Source organism: Scophthalmus maximus, chromosome 17, assembly GCF_022379125.1.
Source record: "Scophthalmus maximus strain ysfricsl-2021 chromosome 17, ASM2237912v1, whole genome shotgun sequence".
Lineage (NCBI taxonomy): Eukaryota > Metazoa > Chordata > Actinopteri > Pleuronectiformes > Scophthalmidae > Scophthalmus > Scophthalmus maximus.
In genome coordinates, this window is record NC_061531.1 from 10,670,830 (window position 1) to 10,693,249 (window position 22,420).

At 43.0% G+C, this 22,420-nt stretch overlaps 2 protein-coding genes across 2 annotated transcripts; one reads left to right on the forward strand and one right to left on the reverse strand.

The window, feature by feature from the left end:
* The first annotated feature begins 3 nt into the window (after nt 1–3).
* Nucleotides 4–13,904, forward strand: LOC118288867 (heparan sulfate glucosamine 3-O-sulfotransferase 6-like). The gene is made up of 2 exons (XM_035615434.2): nt 4–3,607; nt 12,332–13,904. The coding sequence occupies exons 1-2, from the start codon at nt 3,066–3,068 to the stop codon at nt 12,948–12,950; spliced, it is 1,161 nt and encodes a 386-aa protein (XP_035471327.1). The 5' UTR covers nt 4–3,065; the 3' UTR covers nt 12,951–13,904.
* A 7,341-nt stretch (nt 13,905–21,245) lies between these two features.
* fahd1 (fumarylacetoacetate hydrolase domain containing 1) lies at nt 21,246–22,342 on the reverse strand. Its single transcript, XM_035615451.1, has one exon. The coding sequence runs from the start codon at nt 22,243–22,245 to the stop codon at nt 21,583–21,585; it is 663 nt and encodes a 220-aa protein (XP_035471344.1). The 5' UTR covers nt 22,246–22,342; the 3' UTR covers nt 21,246–21,582.
* Nucleotides 22,343–22,420: the final 78 nt, after the last annotated feature.

A 22,420-nucleotide genomic window follows, 5' to 3' on the forward strand; every position in this document is an offset into this window, starting at 1 on the left:
ATTGTTTTGGAATAACCCCGCTTTAATCTGCTCACCACATCACTGAACAGAAAAACGAGATGAAAGGGCAAATGGTTTATGAGTCCATAAAAGCTACATCCAAACCAAAACGTTAGAACAATACTCTTACACTGTACATCTTCAATCTGGAGTTCATTATTAGTAAATACCTCATTGATATTCATTCCAGACATTAAAAAAAAAGCACCAGCTTCCATTTGTAGGAAACTACAGCCATGCCTCTGCACCGCTAAATGAGTATCTCCTGGTCCGTGGTTTCTAAGATCTGTCGTGATGGCTTTAAGGATCCTGACGGGTATCTTGCGGCTATTTTAAATGCCCGACAACTTCTTCCCCCATACTGGAAATTACAAAATGAGAGTGGAACATTCTGCTTTTGCTCGAGAAGATTTGTAATTTGCTGTAATGGCTGACACATGTACCCGCCATCAGCAGGCCTCTGGCTATGGAAATCTCTATACTGTACATCCCAATAAACACAGGGATGCAGCAGCAGCAGCAGCGTCTACCTGCCGGCTGCTGCGACAGTCGGATACATAGTCTGGACTGTGCTGCACGAATGCAACCGTAAATGCCATAAACCCTATACATGAATGGTACATGAATGTGAGCAAACATGCTGTGTCTCCATACACACACTTGCTATATAGAGATCATTGGCTTGTACAAACACCCGCATGGTGCACTCAACATGGTCGGAAGGGTTGAGTTTCAAACAATGGGCACTTCTTATGGTCGCCGTCTTGGCTATGTAGCGGGGGGGGCAGGGACCACCAACGTAATTTCAAATTTGTGAAAATGGTGGCTAGGGGGGACATGATGGCGCTCATGATTGTAATTTCCACTTAATGTGTCATAGGGGGCACACTAGAAAAGGGAAAGGCTACATTTTAAGTCAAGTGAGCAGCCAGCAGATATATTTCGGCGACAATTGCGGTCACATGACTCGATCATCCTTTCCGGCGAGTGCACATTGGCCGTTTTTTGATTTGAGACAATGCCGGAATTCACGCACTCTGCCAGTGTACAGTAAACTGACTGAAGCCTCAAGAGAGAGACATATGTATACAAACACATCAACAGAGAGACATGAGGGCCGACCTCATTCCCAGACAGAAAGACACAGTTCACAACTTGCATGTCGTATTTGTTTCCTCACCACCGCTGCCGCACCGTTTGTTTCTTTAATCTCACTGTTTATATTTTGTGGGTCCAAACCTGTCAGTGTGACTGCGACTCGAGCAATTAGCGTGAGGCAAAAACAAATAAGATGTCTGATGAAAGAAGAGCTTGGATCCTGACCTCATTCTGACTAATTCTGCCGCTAGCCAGCAGACAGTCGTTTCCAAAGCTGTGAATTCCTCTGTGCCAGGCTGGCCTCTCCTTGGATGGATTTACAATGGCTGTTTGTGCTTCAAAACATGTCATTATTCTATATTTGCCAGGGTCATGTCAGTATGCACAGAGACCTTTGTTCTAGCACTGTTTTTTTGGTAGTTTTTTTATTTTATATATATATATTTTTGTTTTGTTTGTTTCCAGTCTTTGTGCTCAGCTAAAGTAGCCGGCCAATGGCTCTCAAACAAGAAAGACAACAAAATGTCCAACTTTCTTTTACTTAAATGTTATCCGAGCTATCTCTGTTTTCTCCGGCGATATTGAGGAAGAGAGGTGAATAAAGATAAAACATGCAAAACCTTCAATTAGCCGACACAGTGCGTCTGCCAAATTCGCCCCTGTCTGAAACAAACTGTGCCCCAGGGTTGAAAATGTAACTGCGAGAGTGTGTTTGTGTGTATGCGTGTGCGTGTGCGTGTGTGTGTGTGTGTGTGTGTGTGTGTGAGTGTGTGAGTGAGTGAGTGTTCCCCCTCTCTCCCCTCCCTCTCCCTTCATCCACTCAGGCAGCCGCCCCTCGGTGTGTTAGTCAGGTTGAACGTCTGAACTCCAACCCGTTGCCAGAAGAAACTCAATACCCGCTCCAGCTTTACAGAATCAGGGGAACATCCCGGTGCTGATTCTCCCCGTACAGCCCCCAAGGTGACACTCTCAGACGCCGATACTGTATTTTATGGAGTGGAGGCAGAGCAGTCACAGGGGCCCCCCTCCTCGCTTCGGGGCCCATTGTTCTGAAGGTTTGTGTCAGGAGGCTTGTCACTGTGTTGGGCCATGTGATGGCTCAGTGTTGAGTCTCAGGGTGCAGGGATAGACAACCTCGGGCTTCTCTTATTCTCAGGGCCGACTGAGACATCCATCATATGAGTTCAAAGGGGCAAGGAGGATTTTCCTAAGCGGAGTCAGTTTACATATTGTAAAACACTGATGTGCGTTTAGCTCATAACAAAGTGCTCTAAATTCCTTTTTTTCCCTCTCCACAAAAAGGACAAATTCTGTTGCAAAAAGGACATGAGTGATTCTTGTAAACCTCTTTGCACACTTTAAAGTCACGGGACCAGACGTCAAAGGGCACGCGTGCCACTGGTTTAGTATGAAAATGCGTAGAAATGTTTTAAAAAAGGAGGGTATTTGAATTATATTGCAATTGGAAATTAACAAATAGGCCACTAGCGGAGTCCATGTTTACCCATGTTTATGCTATAGCTTGAGATGGGAAGGGTGGAGACTTGCAAAAAAAAAAAAAAAAAAGGAGGGGGCGTATAGGAGAAGCAGAGGAGAAACCTTGAATGAGAGAGATTAGAGCACCTCAGCGCGCACTGGCACAGCAGGCTGTTCTGTCTCTCATGCAAACACACAGTCATGTTGAATGACTAAACCTACTCTCGACCAAGGAGGATCAGGTTCATGACTTTACTGGGAAGAAGAAGACAAAGACTATGAAGGTCATTTTTGGCAAATCCACTGTGTCACCTCGCTGCTGAGAGGCGCTCTCCGGGTGATGGCTCACTTTTACGCAACAGGTTCTGCGAGTTGAATTCGACAGCATCAAGTCCGATCGACATAGGAAGAAGAAGAAGAAGAAGAAGAAGAAGAAGAAGAAGCATGCTGTCACTGGTTTGGCCATTTGGCACTGAGCAGGAGATCAACTCATGGGATGTAGTGGATGCCGAGTCAGGTTCAACTTTGGAAAGGCGCTGTCCAAAGCCTCGGTGTTTTTTACCATGGTCCTGATCTTCACGTACTTCTTCTACTGCCTCACGGGGATTTGCGATTCGGCTCCGAGGACTCTGTACAGCCAGCGAGCTTCGGACAGGACGGACTATGACGTTCTGGACGACCGTCGCCGCGTCCTGGACGACCTGCGAGCGCCGCCGAGTCTCGCGCCCGACGCGCCGCCTCGCCGGAACCGCGCAGCCTCCGACGACGCCGACGCGGAGCGGACGCACGCGCCCGGACAGGGCCTGACCCGCCGCGCACCGGACAGCGCAAATGAGACCGGCCAGAGCAGCGGCATCGCCGTGTCCAACACCTTCGGGTCCAAGAAGGTCCCGCAGGCGATCATCGTCGGCGTGAAGAAAGGAGGGACCCGCGCGCTGCTGGAGTTCCTCCGCATCCACCCGGACGTGAGAGCGGTCGGCTCGGAGCCGCACTTCTTCGACAGGTTCTACGATAAAGGGCTGGAGTGGTACAGGTAGGCAGCGCAGTCATTTTATTAATATATACACGCGTGCGAGTTTGAAATCTGTCATAAACAGCAATATATTCATCTGAAGTTGACTAATGGATGACACAGGCGTGATAGGATTGGAAAATGTTCAGAGCTCTGAATGGCATCTCAGCCAATGCAGGACGATGAATGGTGGCAGGCCCAAGGGTCAGGTGAGCAGCAGTGATGTCCCTGCTGCCGTCCATTCACCTGTCAATAGACAGAACAACCACACACTGACTAGCTGATGTATTCAGATCAGCTATATAAAGCCAATATTCTCCTTGTGGATGATGTCCCCGAGGAGCAGTTCATCTTCCCGACAGTCGTCCAAACATCCATTCATACACTTCAACGTGACCTCCAGTGTTCTCGCCTTGTTCCCCAAGGGTTTCTGCAGAAGAAAAACCAGACGTACACAAACTCCACGGTCTCTTCCCAAATACAACAGATACAAACCTGATTGAAGCAAGTATAGCTCAGTGCAGATGTAATGCCGCTGTCTGCATGTTGCAGTTCTCCGGTTCTACACGAAACGCAGGCGGATGAAACGTTCATCAGCTGCTGTCACGGTGACAGCAGCTGATTTGGGGTGACCAGGCGGACCAGGGCTATATCATTAAGTGTGTAGTTAAGGCCCTGAAGAGGGATTTAGGGTCCGGATAAAGAGGATCGTCCCCAGATGTTCTACAGATCCGAGCTGAGCACAAACTCATCAGCAGTGTCAGAATACTATTTTGGACCTGTGAGGGTCTGACAGGACGGAAACCACTGATTAACAAGCACTTTGGTAGCAAGTTTGTGCGTGAAACACTGACGTGTAACATAATCTTCTCTTGACTTTTTTCTCTTAGATGTGTTTTAACTGAGAACACGAGGACACATGGAAACACTTTCACCATTGATAATTTTAGCATGCTGCTAAAGCTTCTTCTCTCTCTTCTTTTTTTGGGCTCTGCGCGCGCGCACACACACACACACACACATACACTGGTGTAAGTGCTAACACATGCACCACATGCAGGTTACCACTGTGCTCCTTTATCGAACAGCCCTGTTCATCACTCTTCTCCTCCGCACCACATTTGTAACCCATCATTCTTCCCACATTATTCTGTCCCATTTTATTCAACCATCTCACAGTCTCACAATCTTACAGATTAATCATAGTAAGGGGTGGTAAATAATGATTATTTTCATTATTGATCAGTCTAAATTAGTTGATTGATTCAAACGTCCATTCGATGTAAGCCCATGCCAATGACAGTGAATCTGAGCGTGGATGGTTGTTTGTCTCTGAATGATGTTCCCCTGTGATACGCTGGTGACCTGTCCACAGGTTGTACCCCGCCTCTCGTGTAGTGTCAGCAGAAATTTTGGTGTGTTTTTCTTTTTTTTAAACTGGATATTTTTCATAGATATGAATTTAGCTGAAAACTTGATCGAAATCACTGAAAGATGATTCTCCTGTTGTCACTGAATCTCAGGAAAAACATGGAAAATCAGTTTGCTGTCATCTGCAGTGACCCACAAAGAAGCCACTGGAAGTTATGGTGTGTGTGTGTGTGTGTGTGTGTACGTGAGTGTGTGTGTTGGTGAAAAATAGAACTCATCCATGTCGAACAACCTAGTCCTCCTCACCTGACTGTCAGTGGAGAGTGTTGGCTCTCACACAGTCAACACACACACCCACACACACACACACACACACACACACACACACAGTGTTGGCAGTGTTGTCGAGTTGTTCCATCAGCGTTGTCTCCTGTGAGACAAACGTAGTCACTCGTGTGTTTTCCATTGCTTGTATATCTGAGTGATCCAGTCAGTCTCCCCTCTCTGTCTTCTCCACCCCGTCTGACTTCTCCGCCCCGTCCTCTCGTTTGCATGTGTGTCTATGAGCCGATTACGGGAATGGAAAAGCCACAAATGGCACATTCAAAAAATTTAGCAAAGATTTAACGATTTTCTGTGTTGTTTTACGGTTTAAGAGGAATTCATGGAGTGATGAGTTTCAGATGGGACTTGAGAGCCACCGCAGAAAACGGGAAAAAAAACCACCCTCATCTTTTCATGGCACAATGGTTCTGATTGTCACGGCTTTGTCACCACGAGGTGGCCTGGAATGAGTAATCTGCAAATTGGGTCTTTTGTGTTCTCGTATCTTGATGTTGTTTAAACGAACACATTTGTTTTTGTTGTCTCGTAGCAGAACCAGCCGTGGTTATTTCACCGTAAAACAGATGAACTCAAATCTGTTGCCAAGCTTTGGAGCCATCCGTGAGCCAAAATAACCCGATGACTGGTCTGATTTATGAAAAGATAATTTATGCATTTCTATTTGAGGAAATGCTCCAAGTCTCATCAATATTTGGACAGCTTGTCTATTGGTTGACTTACTGCCTTGACACCAAAGGCCATGCTCGATCGGATAGCTATAAAAATATAGCACATGTCCTTTAAGTGCAGCAGCACAAGGGCAAGCAGAAATGTCAGCAATGCAGAAATTGACAGCGGCCGTTAAAAAAAACTGATTTATGGAAATAGAACTATGAAGTAATAACAACAGGTGAATATGAGAGAGAATTATTTTGGTCCACAGGACCATTCTTTAGTCGTATCGGTTTTCTTAGATTGGAATATCTTCCAAAATGAAACTACAAAAGTTATCCATCTGTTTTTTGTCTGCCTCCTACATTCTTTTTCTTTTTGACTGAGTTTTATGAATCTGCTACTAAACATGGAGGAATGTAGAATGGATTTTCATTAACTTTAAAATGTCGTCATGGTTTTTGACATCAGCATTAACATCAAAATACCCTTTGACCCCTTGCATAGTTCTGAGTAACTTTAGATAAATATCAATGCATATTTAATAGATTTGCTTTTTCATATTAGTGTAATATAGTGTATACAATTTGTTAACTGTCCTTTACAGTTTGTAAACTAGAGACCAATTAGATCACTGCAGTCTGCAGGTCTTTTTTTTGCCATCTTTGCATTAATTAAATTGAAAATGTAAGACATATTAAAAGACACGCATTGATAATGCATGACAGTATTGATTGGACAGTTTTTAATCTGCATGTGTATTGACCAGAAGCAGTTTGCTGATGGCTTTAATAGTGCATTGTAGTGATGAATACAAATTCATCTTGATCAAATACATACTATTCTAAACATCAGCTCTACAGTGTTAAGTTAAGATGGAACAAAATGAGTTGCTTTAACTCCTTTTCTAAATACGCTTCATCTGTTCGATGATAGTATGCAGTGGGAAATATTTATGATCTCAGTCTGGATTTTTTGACTGTTGAAATGCTGAACGTGGACTCTAATGGACGCAGGGCAACGCTCTGCACAGCGAGGGTGATTTTCCCGACACCTCATCTGTGTCCAGCCCCGAGGCCATTAGTGACAGAGGGCAAACATGGCTGATTAGTGTAACAGACCAGGAAGTGGTTCCTGTCGCTGTACTATATGTTTTCATGGTGGTGGGCTTTGGCTGGAGGTGTTATAGGTTCGCAAAGGCCCACGCTCACATCCATATGGTGGGAATTATAATAATTTGAGGTGCATTGTGGTCTATTTTGGGCCGCTTGTAAAATATTGGGGTGGTTTCCAGTCGTGTCGCATTAGCTCAGTGCTGCAGTTTGCTGGTGAGGAAACTGCTGTGTGAAGAAATAATGGTGAATTATGAAATGTTTTGAATGCTTGGCAGTTATGCTCAGTTGCGCTGCCATTTTTTCAGAAAAGACAAGCACAGAGTCGAATACAGACAGCCGTTTCCAATGGAAATGCAGTTGAATTACCCTTAATAAATAAAGAACAACAACAATTTCTTTATCACACATAGTGAACAGTTGCCTGGTTTAAAAGAACAAGTCTGAGTCTGATTCTCTTAACTGTTATAAATTACTCAAAGAGCCGCGAACGTAATGTTCTGTTTAGCATTAGGTCAATAATAACAAGAATTGCGAATAAGGGCACAAACGGCTATTTGTGGAGGAATACATATATACCGATAGCACCAAGTATCAAAAAGTGTCAAGTGCTGAACGTTGATGTCAAATCTTTCGTCGGAATCATAGTTTTGTTAACTTATTTATGTCCATACTGTATTTACAGAGCAATTTGGCAAATCCAATTATACACCGTTTGTAGGTGAAGTTCTTAACATGACAAAGAGTTAAAATCTGTGAAAATCAGTTCTGTTTGAACGCTAAGGTCAGCATACTAATATGCTCACAGTGGCAAGCTCATAACAACAAATTTAAAATCTGTGGGTGGCAACAGTCTTCCTGCCGTCATGTGGTTTCTATCCACTTCCTCTGTGGAGGAGCGGGAGGTGATGGGACTCGGCACAACTCCTGGAAATTCACCTCCGGGCTCGTGTGACATACACACACGCTGCATCAAGTGTGTTTGAATGTTAGGCTTCTTAAGGTTTCATACAGATTGTTTAATTTGCCGTTGTGAAATATTGTTTGTAACTTGTTCAGTCTGAAACCTCATCCTCAGGCCAAGTTTGGCATTATCATTGTTAATTTGTGTTTCAAGTCACCTCTTGACGGACACTTTGAGGCCTCGTTGCTCGCTCGGGTTTCTGTTTGGACAAAGAACCCATAGACAACATGGCGGCACGCACCCTTACTGTTCCACAGACAATGGCAGATCCTCTCGTGTGTTCAGGGTCTTGGTTACTATCGCGTCAATGTTGTGCTTATGGTGAATTCTCAGGGCTTTGTGTAGTGCACCCGGGTTAAACTGAAAGCAACCGTACAGGGAGAGATTAGATTGGTGCTCTTGTTTACATTAAATATGGAGTTACTGTCAGCGGCCGTTTATCTTAGATTAGCAAAGACTGGAAATAGGGGCAAACAGCTATAGCCTCACAGTCTAAAGATAAGAAAAGTTCATACGCTTTTTTTTGGTTTTACTGGGGGTTAAGTATTGCTGTCTCCGTCAGGTCGCAGGGGCATCAGTGGATAATTAAAGATGTTACTGTTCTCTCCAAAGAAAATGGTTTGACAAAAAGCCCCAGATCAAACTGTAATTTGTCCCCCGATTAAACAAATATAAGTTAACCAGGTGCTGTTGGATTTTGTTTCCTTTGGACAGAGCCACATTCACTATATCTCCCTTGTTCCAGTCTTAATGCTAAACTAAACCGACTGTCTACAAACTAACTATACACTTACTCAGCGGCATCAGTCTTCTCATCGAACTCCTGTCATGAAAACAAATGCGTGGATTTACCAAAATGTCAAACTTTTCTTTTCTCTATTTGCTGCTTGTTGAGCTCACAGGCGTTTCTTTCGTAGTGATTTAGTTGTTTTGTTGTTTTTCTAGTCAGAGGGGAATAGCAGCGTGTGTTTTATCCGTGCATGTGTAAACCGATGTTCCCACGTTCATCCTGTCAGCCTGACGGGCCCATCCGTGACCCCGGGGCTCCTTCTGTCAAACTGTGATCATAGCAGCACTGCTGGGAAATGTTTCCCCTCACATTGTTGTTCACTTCACACTTTTACAGCACTGATTTTCCACCACCACTTTAATTGGGCCGCAGCTAAGACAGCATCTGGACATGGAGATGCCTGTCAGAACAGAAGTCTCCCTCAGCAAGTCATTGTTCAGCACAGATGTTTCAGTGTATATCTCTAGTAGGATTTGTTTAAGGAAATGACACGATAATTGGATATTTAGGACCTTTTTATTTTGTCTAAAATGAGCTTCAGTATCTGTGCCCAATTTGTTAGGCCACCACTGCTGCCGCACTTCAGCCGAGGAACCTATCATCTCGGGGGGCCAGGAAGTCTCTTGGCCACATCCTTGTTGCCAGCGTTAGTATTTAATCGCCTGACCCAGGCTGCCAAGAAAATATCAGTAGTGTAATCAGTGGTGTAGAACTTCAGGGAGGAAAAGCGCTACATCCTTTTAACAGCAGGGAGTTCCAGACTATTGGGGCTATTAGTCAGCGAGACTTTCCAATGCCCAACTAATAGAAACGATCTTCATGCCGAAACTTGGAGTAACTTCTTTTTTGCATGTTTATATGCAAACAACAGCTTTATATGCATTGTGTTTGTAAAACATATATGGCATGTATGAGAATATTGACAAGGACTTAATCATCCCTGATCAGTTTCTCCTGACACCATGTACAAGAGCAGATTTATGACAGAAAATGGCTCTTATTGATTCTCTGATAGTGAGACGGATTGTGATGAGCGAGATAGGGACCAGAGGAGAGTGGGGGGCAAGAGCCACAATTCATCAACTATTCATAAGTATGGACAGACAACTTCTGGTCAATTACTGAAGTGATACAAAGGAAGGACAAATCCAAGACTTTGGGTGAGGGAGGAGGGCGCAGAGAGGAGGACGAGTGCTCAGTGTCTCATCGGGAAACACTGACACCTCTGTGCTCGCATGTGTGAATGTGTCGGCTTCATGTGCACAAACACAACCAAGCACACACACACACAAACACACACACACACACACACACACACACACACACACATGTTGAACAATCCATCATATAGAGACAGACGTATTGATCAGACACAGATAAACAGGGGACAGACAGACGGGGAGAGGCCATTAGATAATAATCAATGATTGGTCTTTTATGATGAGTATCTTTTAATGGGGGTGGATTGAAACGGCTTAACTTTAGGAAAAGGGGTGAAACTCAAAACTTACACAGGAACAACTCCAGATAGGTCACTGATAAGTATTGATCATCTGATTTAACTCACTGCAAGAAAGTGAATATGTGTGTTTTATCAAAATGTCAGACCTCCTCTAGATTTTGAAATAACATTCTAGGGCATTTAACAGTGTTTGGCTGAACAACAACATTTTCAAATGATGGACATGGGTTCAGTCAGTGAGTGCTATTGCATTTAACCACAGCCTTGTGTACTTTGAAATTGTTCAAGGCTCCCCATGTCCCCATGTATGCGAGTGGGTGGAGTTTTTTAAGTCATTGGTTTTCTCTAATGAATAAATTTAAATTAATATCTGTCACCAGTGGTCGTTTTTGTAACAACAAACAATGAGCCTATTGGACTGTTACTTTATGAATACTGCCTTTCAATAATCACTGAGACAGGTTCACCACAATAACTGACCAAATTAATATATAAATTTCCATCGGGCCTCCATCATTCATCTACATTTCTGAATGGCCTCTTCACAGTGACACTTGGATGGCGCAGACTTCCAATCTGAAACGGCTCCATCATTGCTCATTTTCGAGGAGGTCACACACGAAAGCTCCCTGTTTCCAGTAACACAGTATGAGCTGTGTTAAGTAAATGAACCACAGACAATTCATTTGCCCTTTTGTCATCGTCCGTTTGACATGCAAAACAATTTGTTTTCTGAAATTCAAATCCACCACAACTCCGCCTCACGCAGTCCGTCGGTGTCAAATAAATGAGAAAATGCCGGATCGGTCAAATGTTACGAAACCCACAACGCTTGTTTGCCAGATAGTGCTGCTGAACTAAAGGCAGGCTGTGTCAGATGCAGGACGGCTACTCTGAACTGTGAGGAGATGATGTTGAATCAAATTAATGAGGAAAACTTTCACCCAGCGAGTACACACAGATGTTTGTCAAGTAGAGAAGAAACCAGTGATTAGCAATGAATGGTTTAGTTGCAGATTTATTCAGGGATATTGTGCAAAACTTTGCACTGTAATATAGTAAAGCATAATTCAACATGTGGGTTTTCATTGGCACAGCATCTCTCCTTATTGCTGGCACATGTGTGACACACTAGCTGAGCTCAGCAGCTTGCCATCCTGGTCGCACTTCCTGCACCATTTTGCTCTGGTTGGGTCCTTGTAGGGGAGGCGAGGGTAGTGTGTGAGGGGGGGCCGATCTCGCAGGAAGAATGGGGGTTGGAAATCTGTAGGAAATTGCTGTTAAGTGGTTCTTGAGGCTTTGCGGTTTTGACTCATCCCTGTTGTGCCGGCCTCACGGTGAGACTCAGAGGGGCTGTCTGGGGCCCTACAACGTAAACACTGAACCGTGCTCGAAGCTTTAATCACACAGACTTTCGGGTGCTTTTAATGTCTATAATGTGTTTACATTATCATTGGGTGTAATTTTCCCCAACGTCAGCATGTGATTAAGTTAGCGAGTGCAACAATGAGATTGTACTTGATGCCACTGCTCCTGTGTTGGAAAAAAAAAAGTTGCTCCAGTTGAAAATTGAGGATGAAAAATGTTGACTTCAATGTGACATCTTAGACCGTACTGGCGCATTGAAGACAAACAATATGATGTGGTGGTAAAGCAAATTGCTCCCCTTTTAAAGATGCACTAATTCATATTTTCATATTAACAACTGATCAGTGGACTGTGTGACGTGAGAGGGGTCGCTCATAGTCAAGTAAACAGAGAAACCAACTCCGCAGTTCCCTTTTGCTCCCCACAAAATATAAATAAGTTCCCCCTTATTTAGATTTTATAGCCCACAACTGTTTTGGTTCACTCTCACCGCTCTCATTAGGGATGTTTCCAGATGTGGGGAGCAGCTGCACTGGCATAGGTAGCTGTTTACAAATACATTATCCATATGAACTTTATATGGTTGTGGCCCTATGTCAGTGTTGTGAAATGAAATCAATGAATATGTGGAAGAGCTCAATCAGAGATGGTGAGGTCTGACCAGTTTCTTCTTCTCATTTAGGAACCTGATGCCTCGCACGCTGGACGGCCAGATTACCATGGAGAAAACCCCCAGCTACTTTGTCACAAAGGAGGCTCCTGGCCGTGTCTGCACTATGAACTGCCAAACCAAGCTCATTGTGGTGGTCAGGGATCCTGTGACGCGGGCGGTGTCTGACTACACCCAGACACTGTCCAAGAACCCAGGACTTCCATCCTTCCAGAGCCTGGCCTTGAAAAACTCCTCCACGGGCGTGATTGACACCACGTGGAGCGCCGTGCGCATCGGCCTCTATGCCAAACATCTGGAGAACTGGCTCCAGCACTTCCCCTTGTCTCATTTTCTGTTTGTCAGCGGCGAGCGGTTGGTAACTGACCCAGCTGGGGAGATGGGCCGTGTCCAGGACTTCCTGGGTCTGAAAAGGGTGGTTTCAGACAAACACTTCTACTTCAACCAGACCAAAGGTTTCCCCTGCTTGAAGAAGCCCGAGGGGAGCAGCAGACCTCGCTGCCTCGGAAAGTCGAAGGGCAGACCTCATCCCCAGATCCCCTCCGAGGTCCTGCAGAGACTCCGAGACTTCTACAGGCCCTTCAACCACCGTTTCTACCAGATAAGTGGACAAGACTTTGGGTGGGACTGACAGAGGAGGATCCCGTCATAGCATCAAATACATCCACTTACTTATAAGAGAGATGCGCTGTTTAAAGCTATGCAGGGCTAACGTTCTCAGGGATGGGGTAGAGGAATACAAAGTCCACGAACTGGGACTCTTTTTGGACCGTCCTGCCCCAGTGGAAGCGGCATGACATGCGGCATTCGTGAACTGTCACTGATTTGTTGCAGAGTAGAAGCTCGTATGATCACAGTGCTGCCAGTATGCAAGTTACACATATAGATAATGGCTTTGTTATTAAACCATTCTCTTGCTTGTATGTTAATGTACAAAACAAAAGCATAATAGGTACCAAAGGGAAAGCAAACAACATTGCCTTGGGATATCATTTTTTTTACTTGCTCTATACTTTGTTTATAAAATAAGCTGATATTTATATTTTCTGTTGATTTGAAATACAACAGGTACAATTGTTTTACTGAGAGAAATGTATTTATTTCATGACAAGGCAAGACTTTCAAACCGACTATGTGTTCATCGACAGGACATTGGAATAAAAATGTCATACTATACACACAATAAACCACTATTTTATTTCAAGCAGTGTTACTGAAATCAACGGCATTTATATTTCCATTGTATTGACTTTTATTCAAATCGGACTATGGAACGCTACATATCGTGGTTTGATATTTCTCTGTATCGTTGCAGTTAACATACCAGTGATACCTCTTCTAAGTAAAACAAAATGCGTAGCAATGATCAGAGACCACAAGAACACAGATTCCTTCTGTAGATAATTGTAGGTAGTTTGCCCTTTAAAAACTACATCACTCCTTCACTTGACTTAGACAGCACCAACCCTATCACTTATGATAAATTTGACTATTTTCATCTGTGATTACTTTGAACCTTTTTGATACCATGTGTAAAGTACGCAAAACACAGTGTCGTCTATAAAACCTTCATTGTGACTCCTATCCTCTGTGTTGTGTAGTTTTATTTCACATGACACTCAATCTTTTCTTGTTTCCGTATTCAACCAATGTTATTGGCTATTTACTTTATATCTGTCTGTTAATTTCACTTTAATCTTAGTTGTATTAGCTTAATTTTGTCAAATTGTCCCAACTAAATAATGTCAAGTAAAATTACTATTCAATTAAGCCGGATTTAACTGAATAGTTGTGTTTACTTAGTAGAATTTAGGACTCTAATTTCCTTATATAAGTTAGGAAATCACAACAAAGAATGATTACTCCACAGTATTATCTTTTTAACAAATTGCAATTCTACACTTTTACTGAAAAGACAAAGAAATCATCTGTAATGTAATTTTTCAAATAACCCTAATTGAGAAATATTCAGCTCATCCATTATTGTGATTGAGTTTCAATTCAGTGTCACTATTTTGAACACTGTATAATAAATTATTTATGAATAGAGTAAACATTCCTCTGAACCGTTATCATACCAACTGTGGCTGTACAAACTGTGCACATAGCTTCACTCGTGGTACCAAATTGTATCCGTTACAACAGCAGCCGTACCAACCCTAATGAAAAGAACTGAAATTCTACCGGCACGTGCCATCTGCCATCTGTAAGGTCTTACAACAGATCTTGACTTATTTTTACAACAACTCAGAGTTTGGGGGCTCCGCCCATCTACCCCCAACACGCGTGGATGGTTCCTGCGCTGCTCTACTGCACATGTGCGCCGCTGAGCTCTCATTTACTCCAGGAACACAAGTCCAGTTTACTCAAGTGAATGTGCAGCGCATTACTCACATTACATGAGTTGAGTCAACTGGATAGTTAGAAATAAGTGAAGAACTCTAATGTTAAGTTTGGGGCAGGACTATGTGTGCAAGCACTATGCCTCTCCCTGCGCCTTCTCGAACGCATCCTTGTTTTGAGTGATTTATCTGTTTGTGTCTTTGTATTTTTATCAGATTTTATTTTTTTGTTTTTGTTGATGGTTCTAGATGAATAAAAAACATCAAAATCAACGTAAAGTAGGTAAGCATAGGTTTTACCTTTTACGGTGTACAACTATTTTTTGGTTTCAGGTGATTTTACACAAATGAAAACATGATTGTTAATATTATGTTCCCTTTCGGCCAATACCCCGTGAATCCTACCCTAAATTGCATGTTTGAGTAGAAAAACATGCGTTTTACACACAGAAGGAATTTTGTTGAAAAAAAGTGCCTGCATCAAAATAGACACACCCTTAGAATGTGAGTGTGTGTACACCCACAACAAATATTTGTGTGTAGTTCCTCTTTAAGTTTAGCTCCCTCCCAAGCGGTAACTTTTTTCATCACATCGGAGAAATCTCACTCTTTCCTTCCTCTCCTCAGTTTCTCTCGGACCGCTTCTTTTCCTCTTGCCACCTCCACACAGTGAGGCCACATGTACAGTCTGAGGTCTGCGTGCGCCGTGGCCTTTAATTATGGGAGATGTCAGCTCACCCAGAAAGCCCCCTCTTTCCTCTCCCGGCTCAGAATCAGCAGCAGAGCTCCTCTCTTTCATGGTACAATATGCGGAAAAAAGAAAACATCCCATCAACTCGGATGGAACAACCAAAAAAAGGAACCCACTTAAGAACTGAAATATGCACTGGCTGAATTGCAGATGTTCGTGTAACAATGCATGGAAATATGCCTGACCAGTGCTTGCAACCAGTGATTAAACCAAAAAATTTCAATCCAATCGATTAAGACTGAGCTTTGTTTATGGAAATTGAAGTGGTCTGCAAGTGTAAAAATAGTATGTTGCTTGCATGAGCGTGCTGGTGTCTTTATTTGTGCTAGTTTGCGTGCAAACACACCCACTGCTCTGGAGCTCTCCATTCATCTTCCCTCTTCTAATTCCAGTCAGTACTGAAGTCATATCCCCCCTTCTTTTTTATATGTCTGGCATTAGTTTTAAGTGGGCCTCACTAAGATTTAAACGTGCTTGGCTTACTTCACCCGTGCCAACTTTTATTACTTTTTATAACCAGTCATACCGATAGCTGCCTTTTGACTGTGCAAGCCCAACAGCTGGCAAAACTGTTTGCAGGACTGGCCCGTTTATTCATTTTCATGAAATCAGCAGGACATTCAGCACAATCTACAGTTGTCACTGAACACTGGTAATGATGTGAGAAGTCCCCCTGAGGTGAATGAAAGAACAGGCAAGAAAAAAAAAAGCGGAGGGATGATTGATAATACATGGCCCTAAATGTGGAACGTGAAGAGCTGCTGCACATTTACTAAATTATTGCTCCATCCAACTCTGTGATCTAAGCAAACAAGCCTGACAATATGGGCTCTGGTCTGTGTTTGCACACATGAGCTCATGAACAGCCAGCCTCCACTTGTGGTGGCCACAGGAATCTGTAGCCACCACCAGCATTTAGTCATGTTTTATGATTCTGTCGTCGATTTTCTTTTCTTTTTTTGGTGTACAGTAATTTACAAAATTTACAATTTAGTACAGGGGTGTCACAGTTCCAAGACTTTAAAATGTAACTAAAAAAGGAGTGTGTGACTGACTTTTATATTGTCATTACCAGTTTATGATGGGATTCAACTCCAGTCCATTGTCATATTTCAAAATAAAACAATTTAGCAACACTCTGAATGTTCTTTTTAGCAACATTTCTCAAAATGTAAGAAAAATTGTGGGGATATTCTTGGTGGAATTGCTCAAAACGCAAAGGGAAATAAATTACAGGTCCCTTACTCCAAATCTTCTGTTCACATGCGGGGACAGTGATTTTTTTTTTCCAGCTCTGGTTGACAAGTAGCTTCCAAGGACTTGAGCCCACAATTTAATACTTGCCACCAGTTACCATTATGGATTTGTTTGCATGTGTAAAAAAAAATTGGATTGAGTTACAAGCCACTGTAACCATTGGAGATCAGGTGTGATGAGGGATGTGTATTCTGTGTGAGGATTCTTATTTGGGAATAATGGGCACATGTCAGACTAATTACAAACACTCTGAGGGAAGGATGAGCCACTCTGAGGGCTGCGCTGAAGGAAAAGGGGGGGTTGATTTCTACACAGCAGATACAAGTACGTAGGATTAGAGTGTAAAAGTGGTTTCCCATTGAGCAGCCACAAACGAAGACCGTTCATACTGAGGACTCCGCACATTTTCCACCCGTACCGCAAGTCTCCTTCGATTCAAGCGAGAGATGCTCTGGGATTTTCTCTCTCCTCTGCGGTTTGGGCCTCCCATTATCCTGTTAAACTGTGACTCCGGCTTTAATTGATGAGAGAGTAATTTGGGGGTTGAGAGTTTTTTCAAATGATCACAGTGGTTCAACGTGAACCAGGCAACTTTTCAAGGATTTGGGATTAACATATTTTACAATAGGATTTTACAACATTGTTTTCCTGGACACATTTCAGCACATATTTCTGTGAGACAGAAAGCTGACGCTTGGTTGATGAGGTATTAACGGAGACACCGCTGCCAAACGGATGGAAACCTCTCTCACACACGAGGAATAAATCTGCATCCTTAAAATGAAAGTACAACTCTTCTGGAACCTTTTGGAAGTGCATTTTTTATTTGGATTAAAGAAATTAAAACACATGTGGTGGAAGGATGCTCTGATCAAATGCTGTGTTTAGTTGTTAAGCCTGCATTATGCTCCAAGGTACCGTACACACTTTGCTTTCCACCTGCATCTTGAAACAAAAAGTTAACCCACTACGTGCAGTCAATCTCTCTGAATGAAAGAGGCTCACACCTGGCCTTCATGCATGGCTTCTTTTCATTTGCCAAAGACCCCATTCGTCATTCTACGACAAAGAATTACAGCTCCATAGTTTGTCCTGTTAAAATAAATCACAAAATTATGATTTGCTGTTTGGCTTCATAAATCCCCGAAACACTCACCTATTCATTCAGAGGTAGACACCGAATCAGTGAACGCATTGTATTTGTTTGAATGCAGGAGAACCAGTCAAAACACGTCAACAATTTTGGGACACATGAGAAGAAGAAGAGGCTTATCCAGTGCAGACACATGCAGTAGCTCCTCTGGCTTTCCAATGATTTGAATTAAAAGATCAGTTTCCTGGCCATGTGGTGCATGTCTTATTGATGTGATATGTCATATGCATCCACTCTGACTCAGTCCCTCCAATGCTTGCATGTAATGGTGGGTTTTTTTCACCAGGCGTGGCTACACCACAGCACCGCCTCATGACATATTGTACAGTGGAGCACGCAGAGTGAGGCATCCCAAATGACCATTTTCTGAACACACACATACACACACACACACACACACACACACACTATAAATATTTATTTCTATAGCGCATTATCACACACAGATGTACTTAACAGAAAAAAAAGAAACAGAAAAAGTACAGATTAGAACAAAGGAAAACCTTGAAAATGGGGCAAAATATTAATATTGCATCTAAGGATACTAGATGGCTGCATTTGAAATAATGATGGACTGTATTTATAATGTACTTATCAGGGGCAATTTTAAGTGTTTTGCCCGACGACACTCCGGAATGCAGACTGGAAGAGCCAGGGATCGAACCATTGACCTTCTGGTTATTGGACACCACATAATAATAATATTAATAATAATAATAATAATAACTATGATTTATATCGTGCCTTTCAATGTAACCAAGGCCACTTCACAGAGTTTGGAAAATAGAAATAAAACAATCAAAGGAAAGAAAATAATAGTTGAGAAGCTGGAGATGAGGACACTTTATAAGTGTCCGGAGATGGTGCAAAAATGTATGCATTTTATATCAAAAATAAGGCTGTGTTTGTGTTTCTTCTGAGTTATTTTGAATTGAAATGCATGTCGTCTAAACATTTAGCTTGACTTACCGGCTACACGATTGAGCTTCCCTTTCCGAATCCGTATGAAACATGGTCACATGCACGTTCAAGCCTGTATTCACGCTCAAAGTTATTTTCCCTCTGAACATTAGAGATTTGACCCAATCACCCCTTGCACGATAGATTCCTCCACAATAAAGCTACCGATGGACTGATGGCTACTAACAGGTGTTTCAACACATCTGTGGCAATATGACACGTGACAGTTGGTGTAAAACAAGCCTCATAGTCTCTCAGCTTGTCTCTATACTACCTTTTTTATCTGTTCTTCTTCCTTATAGTATTTTCATTTTCTTGCATCATGTCAATCTCCAGAGGCTTTGGAGGCCTCACAGTCGACACCTGTCAGAGAGCAGCGAACAATGTACAAGCAGGTGTTAAGTTCATCATGTTAGCATTCTAACATTAGTTCATTCCATGAGAATTAAACACAAAGTACAACTGTTGCTGATGGGAATATCAGAGCTGCAACATTAGACTGCAACATGGAAAACATGTCCATTATTTCTTATTTCTAAATATGACTTAGGGTGTGGTAGAAATTCGACTTTTTCCCATCCACTGTTGGGTTCAGTTACCACCTGGCTGGATTTCATGTCATGAATGACATCATTGCGTGCATGCATGTGTGTGTGTGTGTGTGTGTGTGTGTCAGATCGCAGGACTGCCGTCTCCACGTAATCCCCTCTGCCTTGAGAGCGTCAAATGCACCTTCTAAGGCTCAATGACAACATACCGCTTCACGTGGTGAATGCTAAACCAGAGCTGAGCTCAAGCTTTGAAGCCATTGTTCAAATCTGTAAGGGTGTAATACCTTCAGTCACACGGGGACAATGAATAGTATGATTCATATCACATAAAAGACAACACCTGTGAGCACATGCTGCGCCGTGCGCTGCTTTAACACTGTTCTAATATGGTGGAGGGGGGAAAAAGGTCACGACTACGTTTCCCAGATCCCAGATCTAATTGAATCTGTCATAACTGTTCTAATGATGGACACATAGAACCCGGAGTCCCCTGAGGGCCAGGGTCTGGGTAGAATGAGTCTCGGAGATAACGTGCCCTACAGGTGTGGATGATGTACACAGACTCAGATTACTGCAGGCCGGCCTGGGACAGGTTGACGGAGGCTCTGATTGATCTTAAAAAACAAGGAAGCCTGTGGGAGAATTGTAATTGAACCCAGAACAGATGTTAAACAGGCCAGGAAAAACGTGGTCGTGGTGAATGTACATCCAAATTATACTAGATGAACCAAATTTCCACAAGTTACAACATTTTCTTTCTTGCCGTTTAGATTGTTAAAGATGATCCGAATAACCCATGACATAGTGGATACTGACAGGCTGAAGCGTTTCACCGTGTTCCAGTTATACAAATATTGGTTGTTCGCCTGGAGTTTGAGTCTGACCCCCCATCAAACTATCTGAAGAGAAACGCAGCTCGGCTAATCCAACGAGCAGCATAATGTGTTCCGAATAAAACAGGAACCACAGGTGGCAAGTGCCAAACCACCAATCCTGTAAGCTCCCTCACCACCATGACCTTTTATCTCAACTCAAACTCATCTGGGATCAACTGTATAACTTCTAATCTTCTGAAGGATTCACCAAATAAAGTCAGATGGGGCTGTTAAATTGAGCGCAGAGAATACCCTCTGGTGTGGCAAGGTTTTTTTTTATCAAAAATATATAAACTAGGAAAAAAAAGTTCAGTAATGCTTACAGTGTAAGCATTATATTTGTATCATTACCATTCTAATCATGATGACTTTACTCTACCTCTTTTGTCATTATGCTATGTTTTGTGTATGACTCATTGTAGAATTATTAGTATAGTGTAATATATATAAATTTTTTCTCAACTTGTCGGCCCTATTGCTTTTGGCAAGAATGTGATCTGCACTGGTGGAACGTTACAAAGAATAACTTTTCAACCACATTTCACAGGAACATATTCAACAAGTTGTCCAGTGTAACTAAACACATTTACCTAAGTTTTTACTTAATTTAAAATTTTGAGGTATTTGTGCTTCAGAAATTTATTTCCATTTTATATTATTTTATACTACTACTCTTCATGTCAGAGAGAAATGTTGTACTTTTTACTCGGTTACTTGCTTAAATATATTTATATATATATATATATATAAAATCAAGCAATAAATTATGTTTGAAAAATGTTTACCAACTTAAAAAAATACTTAAATTGGTAACACACATGAATAAAGTTTGTTCAACTTAAAGTTAACAAGTTAAGTAGTAAACAAAACATTTTTTTTAAAGCTGGAAAACAATTTTCTTTTTTCAGTGTATGGTAAAGTATAAATTATTCCCACATTTACCAGCTGCAACCTCTGCACTTCTTCCACCACTCTATCTAACGCAGCATACACAGCATATCAAATGGTTAAACTGTCAAAAACAACATACACTGTAATGTAGTAATAACAACATGTGATTCCATCTTTTATTTGAAGTTCTGAAAACTGATCCGAAACAAACACACTGTCAGTGTCACCGTGTGATGGAGGATTTTCATGTAGTAAAAGGATACCGCACTATACAGTTCAACCCAGCATCCTCATCACATCATGAGGCATGTTGCTATGCTTGAGTGATCAACACTGTACAAGGCAGCACTGAGTTCATCAGAAACATCTCTATGGTGGCACAGCACTGCCACCTGCTGGTACACACAGATACTGGAAGAATCGAGGTTCGGGTTTGCAGTAAAATCACTTCTCCTCTCATGAGTCTGAGTCTTTTAGTTCTCACTACTGTTCTGGTCTGTCCACTCTGAAGCTCATGGTCACCACGTCCTCGATCCCGGCCTGCAGCTCGTCGTGCTCCTGCACGGCGGAGACTCCTTTGGGGGTCCCGGTCAAGATGAGGTCCCCCGCCTCCAGGGTGATGAAGTCGCTGATGTAGCTGATGAGGTACGGGATGGAGAAGATCATCTGGGAGGTGCAGCCGCTCTGCCGCAGCCGGTCGTTCACCTTCAGCCACAGCTTGACGTTGCCCGGGTCAGGGATGCTCTCCTTGGGGATGAACTCGCTGACGGGGCAGGAGGTGTTGAAAGCCTTGGCCAGGGTCCAGGGCAGACCCTTGGACTTGCACTCGTCCTGGATGTCCCGCGCCGTCATGTCCAGGCACAGAGCGTAGCCGGCTACGTGCTCCATGGCGGCGGACTGCGGGATGGCCGTGCCCCCCTTCCCGATCACCACGCCTAGCTCCACCTCATGGTGCAGGTTGCTGGTGTACACGGGCACCAGGATCGGGGAGCCCTCTCTGACATACGCAGAGGGAGGCTTCAGGAACAGGACGGGCTCCGTGGGGATCGCGTTTTTCAACTCTTTGGCGTGATCGGCATAGTTTCTCCCGACACAAATAATCTTCCTCCCCCACTCCCAAAACCGGGATATGTTCTGTGCTGTCATCGCGGAGGAAATGTGCAGGTTTCAGCCGCTCTGAGGCAGTGAGCACCAGTCTAATGAAACTTTGACCGACACCTCAGGAACCTGATAGATTATTGACCTACGGCAACACAGAAGGGACATGCAAGTTAAGCGAAAAAGTCACATCACATTGACACTGTCGATGTTTTTGGGCAGT